Source organism: Budorcas taxicolor, chromosome 19 (genome assembly GCF_023091745.1).
Source record: "Budorcas taxicolor isolate Tak-1 chromosome 19, Takin1.1, whole genome shotgun sequence".
NCBI classification, from domain to species: Eukaryota; Metazoa; Chordata; class Mammalia; order Artiodactyla; family Bovidae; genus Budorcas; species Budorcas taxicolor.
In genome coordinates this window covers 14,346,231-14,351,700 of record NC_068928.1, presented here as the reverse complement: position 1 = coordinate 14,351,700, position 5,470 = coordinate 14,346,231, and the positions used below count along the sequence as shown (strand labels likewise).

General features: G+C 51.4%; 1 protein-coding gene across 1 annotated transcript; it reads right to left on the bottom strand.

Annotated features, from left to right (window-relative positions):
* Positions 1-365: 365 nt before the first annotated feature.
* On the bottom strand, positions 366-5,029 carry LOC128064801 (C-C motif chemokine 14-like). Its single transcript, XM_052657761.1, has 3 exons — positions 4,790-5,029; positions 1,439-1,553; positions 366-963 (listed from the first exon to the last, which is right to left on the bottom strand). The coding sequence occupies exons 1-3, from the start codon at positions 4,962-4,964 to the stop codon at positions 879-881; spliced, it is 375 nt and encodes a 124-aa protein (XP_052513721.1). The 5' UTR covers positions 4,965-5,029; the 3' UTR covers positions 366-878.
* Between the last annotated feature and the right edge of the window lie 441 nt (positions 5,030-5,470).

Here is a 5,470-nt window from a genome sequence, read left to right as displayed (position 1 = left end):
CCCATCCATCTATGCACCATCCATTCATTCATCTATGCATTCATCCATCCACCCACTCATCCACCATCCACTATCCATCCATCTAGGCATGCATGCATCCATCTATCCACCCACCCACCCATCCACCACCCATCCAGCCATCTACCACTTCCATCCACTTCCTGAGCACCTGATGTGGGCCAGACTTTTTGCTATGCCTTGTGGGGTACACAGAAATGAATAAAACAATATAGCGCAACCTGACGTGTGTATGTGGATGGGGAAGAATTGGATAAAATTTGTCCATCAATCATTCCTGTCTTAGCCAGCAGGGGACAAAGGCCTTGGGACCAGCACAGAAAAAGACTATGGAACTTGACTGTTATAGAGAGGCCTTTAATGAAGATTTAGCTGCAAAATCAAGCTTTCCTTGTGAAGCTTAAATAAATGAATGCACATAGATGGCTTTAGCAGGGTGCTTGGACTATGGAGGTGCTACAAAAATAGTATCTGTTTTTATTGTGGTCATTACTGTCTCCAGGTAGCCTTTACACAGTGTGTCTTCCTCACTTCCTACTCAGTTTCTCTCTACCTCCTTGGCAGACCTGACCCTTTTTTTTTTTTTTTTTGCACCAGGCTCTGGCCAAACATGAGGGCGAGGGTGACACCCTGAGCTGCCCGGCCAGAGCATGCATGGCTGGGCTCATCAGGGTCCCCAAGTCCGCTGCCAGCGGGGAAATTTAGCAGAAATGAATGAGGGCAGGGAAGGGCCTGACTGGTCTTTAATTCAAGTCAGGGCAGCTCCCAGGAGGCGGCTGGGGCTGAGTTGGGAGGAGGGGAGTGGGGTTCAAGCCCTTCTCTTTAAATCCCAAGCTGTGTTCTTCTCCATTACTTCTGGGTCACTCCTCCAGTTCCTTGATATAGTCCCGGACCCAGCCATCACGGGGGTTGGCACAGATGTAATGGCCCTTCTTGGTGATGAAGCTGTGGAACAAGAGGGGAGAAGGATGACCAACCGAGGCTCCGGGAGCCAGGAAGCAAGAGTCAGCCCTTCCTTCTTCACAGATTCCTCATCCCGCCCAGACTGGTTCCCCTTCCTTAGTTAGAGGCAGCCCAGGGCCAATGTCTTTTCTGATACACCCTCCAGCTCCTCAGGGCCACTTAGACCCGTCCCGGCTCCGTGCCCCACCCAGGAGGTGTCCCTTGCCTCCCCTTCCCCTCCCCCCCACACCCTCATCCATGGGCCCAGCTTCCTCCCGGCCCCAGCAGGGCCCCCCCAAAAGCCCCAGAGCCCCAAGTCTGCTTCCCCCCACCCCACCCCGTGCTGCTTCTCTCTATGGACACAGCTGAGAGCACTCTGGGGAGCACCCATCCTGCGTTCTCCCCCCTGCCCTCCCCCACCGTGCTCCCAGCCCTACGGGCTCCCCCTCCCCCAGGGGGGTGTGTGGGTGCCGCCTACACGATCCCAGGCTTGGAGCACTGGCTGCTGGTCTCATAATAGCTTGCAATGCGCTGCCAGGGGACTGCCCGGCTCACGTAGGTGAGGCAGCACTCGGCAGGGTGGTAAGGTCCTCCTGAGGAGAAAGAGGGGAGCGAAGCTGAGATCAGGGTGCTCGTTAAAGATGTGGGGTGCTGGCTGCCTCTGGAACCCTAGGGGGTGGAGGAGGGAAGGAAGGAGAGCACCCCAGAATTCAGAGAGAGGGCTGTAGAAAAAGCTCAGTCCTCTGGCCTCCCTCTCAGTCTAACCCCTGGGCTCCTCTTTCTCTCCTCCTTCATCACTGATCACCCTGCCTCCCTTTCTCTCACCCCCGTGGAGTCCTTTACCAAAGTCACCCCATGGACTGTAGCCCGCCAGGCTCCCCTGTCCATGGACTCCTGCAGGCCAGAATACTGGAGTGGGTTTCCCATTCCCTTCTCCAGGGAATCTTCCCTGACCCAGGGATCACACCCAGGTCTCCTGCATTGCAGGCAGATTATTTACCATCTGAGCCACCAGGGAAGCTATATTGTCATAAGCCCCACTGCTCTAAACCGGCCAGCTCCCTGACCCCACATTAGACAAAAATACCCATCCTATAGCATCCTAACCAACCACCTAACAGCACCCTTGTAGCAGGAAGTTTCTTTGTCTTGAGGCTATAAAAATTGGCTACCAGCCCATGAAAGGCACTGTCTCTGTCTTGAGCCAGCCCACTGGTCTAACAGCATCTCCTGCTCTAGTAAACTCTCTTCTCCTCTCATTCTGCCTCATGTCTGGAAATTCTTTTCCAACCTGCGCATAGACCACGACAATTGCCACCCCACCCCCAAAGGACTGGCTGATGACTTTGAACTCTGGATGGAAGAGCAGCCAAGTCCAGATCTCAGTGAGCACACAGCATCCCTGGGGAGAAGGGTTGTTAGGAGGAAAAATATCCCAATATGATTGGGAATGCAGATCCTATCCCTCCCAATGCCCCTATCCTGCCTGATCCCCACTGAACCCACGCCCTGCCAAGAGGGCAGAATGCCCACACCAAGCCCCACGGACAATGGCCAGGGAGCTAGGACTCCCAGATCTAACCCCACCCAGCCTCTGCTGGCTTTGAACCCATCACCCTCACATCTTGTCATCTGTGAACAAGGCGGCTGACTGCATTGGCAGCTGACTGCATTGGCGGCTGACTGCATTGGCGGCTGACTGCATTGGTGGTTAACTGCATTGGTGGTTGACTGCATTTTACACACAGCTTCCTGGAGGCACAGAGGCGCTTGGGAGCTGAGTCACGGTTATAAGACACCATCTGCCGTTTTTCCCGTTTTACATTTGGGGCTTCCTGTGTAAGGTTTTGCTGGAAGAAAAGTTTTCTTGATCTAAAACACTTAAAAAAACACTGTATTTTTCAGTTATTTTTTGATTCTGAAATTTCATGGCTCTTGTAGGAGGTGCAAGGGGGTGACAACAAAGTCACACCAAGATTGAATTACGGGGGCATCAGGGGATGGGTCTCAGGTCAAGGGCCTTGAAGTTAGGGGGTGCAGTGATTGGGGCCGTCATGTTATGTGACCAACCTGGACAGAAATGTGAGTGTGCCCAGCGATGGCCTCGGGATCACCGAGGTGCTCAGGTGGCAAGGGAAGGGCTGGTCGTCTTATTCAGTGCCATCTCCAGCAGCACTCTCACCCCCTAAAGAGTGGAATAAGGAACCCCCTGGTCCCTGAGAACCACGTCACTGCATTCCTCTGAGCTGCCCAGTGACTCCTCAGATAAGCAAAGCAAACTGTCCCCATTCCACCCAGTTTAGTCTGGCTTTATTTCAACAGCCTTCTATCTTTCCCCTCAGTTTCTAAAAAGGAAACGAGGTAAAACTGCAGAGTGAGGAATAGCATGGGTTGCCTGTAAAGGCAGCTCTTCCGAAGAAACAAGCTGAAAAATGTGGCTTAGGGGACTGGTCCTGGGCAATGTGAGGATGAAACCAGTTTAAGAGGACACCAGACACAATGGAATACTACTCAGCCATAAAAAGAATGAAATATTGCCATTTGCAGCCACCTGGTTGGACTTGGAGGGCATTATGCTAAGTGATTCCCTGATAGTTCGGGTGGTAAAGAATCCGCCTGCAATGCAGGAGACCCCCGTTCGATTCCTGGGCCGGGAAGATCCACTGGAGAATTGATAGGCTACCCACTCCAGTATTCTTGGGTTTCCCTTGCGGCTCAGCTGGTAGAGAATCTGCCTTCAATGCGGGAGAATTGGGTTTGATCCCTTGATTGGAAGATCCCCTGTAGAAGGGAAAGGCTACCCATTCTGGCCTGGAGAATTCCACGGACTATATCCTTGGGGTTGCAAAGAGTAGGACACGACCAGTGACTTTCACAGCAACAGAGCATGCGAAGTGAAATGTCAGACAGAGAAAAATAAACACAGTATCATATCCTTACATGCAGAATCTAAAAAACACAGCAAACAAATGAATAGAGCAAAAAAGAAATAGATTCACAGATATAGAGAACAATAGTGTTTACCAGTAGGGAGAAGGAAGAGGGGAGGGGCAAAGTTGGGCTAGGGGATTAAGACGTACAAACAATTAAGTATCAAATAAGCTACAAGGATACATTATACAACACAGGGAATATAGTCAATATTTTATAACTATAAATTGAATATGATCTTTAAAAATTATGAATCACTATATTAAACACCCTAAGTAATATAACCTTGTGTATGCATACGTGCTAAATTACTTCAGATGTGTCTGACTCTTTGTGACGCTATGGACTGTAGCCCACCAGACTCCTCTGTCCATGGGATTTCCCAGGCAAGAGTACTGGAGTGGGTTGCCGTATCCTCTTCCAGGGGATCTTCCCCACCCAGGGATCCAACCCAAGTTTCTTGCATCTCCTGGCAGTGGGGTTCTTTACCACTGGCGCCACCTGGGAAGTCTATACAACCCTGTATAGCAACTATGTTGTTATTTAGTCACTCAATAGTATCTGACTCTTTGCGACCCCTGGATTGTAACCGGCCACCCCTGGATTGTAACCGGCCAGGTTCCTCTGTCCGTGGGATTCTCCAGGCAAGAATACTAGAGTGGGTTGCCATGTCTTCCTCTAGGGGATCTCCTTGATCCAGGGATTAAACCCGCATCTCCTGTTTGGCAGGTGGATTCTTTACCGCTGAACCACCTGGGGAGCCCACAGCAACCATACTTCAGTAATAAAGAAAAGCAGACACTAGAGCTCCTTCTGGGGCCCCTTTCTCTTCGCATCCCAGCAACCTGGCTCCTGCTTGCTATCCCACAGGGACCAGGTTGGAAGGTGTTGCACTCACTTGAAGAGAATTCATTCTTGGACCCAGGGGCCACAGAGATGCTGAGGAGGACGAGGAAGGAGACGGCTGCCATGGAGACCTTCATCCTCCCGTGGAGGAGCAGCTGCAGGGGCAGAGGTAGCCTGGTAGGGGCTTCAGAGGCTCCCGGGCTTCGGAAGTTTTGAGAAATGTTCATCGAGACAAATTTTTTTTTTCAGTAAGGGAACTAGGATTTCAAAGGGAAGTAGGGAGCAGTAGATCCCTCAGCGGCTTCACATCCTGCACATGTGTTGAGGGTGGAGTGAAGGAAGCCTGGAGAGCCAAGATTTCAGAGAGGAAATTAACCTCCACCCTAGCCGGAATATGCTTAACCCTGTTCTATTGCCACATTTTAGAGATGACTTTTAATTTTTTATCCCACGCTCAGCTGCACAGTCGTATCTGACTCTTTGTGACCCCATGGACTGTAGCCCACTAGGCTCCTCTGTCCATGGGATCCTCCAGGCAAGAATACTGAAGTGGGTTGCCCGGGGATCTTCCTGACCCAGGGATCGAACCCACATCTCCTGCATCTCCTGCACTGGCAGGCGGATTCTTTACTGCTGAGCAACTTGGGAAGCCCTGTTTAACCCTCTGACAGAAGCCTTTCCTTAGTCATAGAAAGACCACGAGCCCAGTGGGGAGGGGAGACTGGCTCAGCCT

Excerpts from the sequence above, each read along its gene's own strand:
- LOC128064801 (XM_052657761.1), bottom strand. The coding sequence starts at position 4,964 with ATGAACATTTCTCAAAACTTCCGAAGCCCGGGAGCCTCTGAAGCCCCT. Across the intron at positions 1,554-4,789 it reads CAAGAATGAATTCTCTTCAA|GAGGACCTTACCACCCTGCC; the intron begins GTGAGTGCAACA and ends CTTTCTCCTCAG. Across the intron at positions 964-1,438 it reads TGCTCCAAGCCTGGGATCGT|CTTCATCACCAAGAAGGGCC; the intron begins GTAGGCGGCACC and ends CTTGTTCCACAG.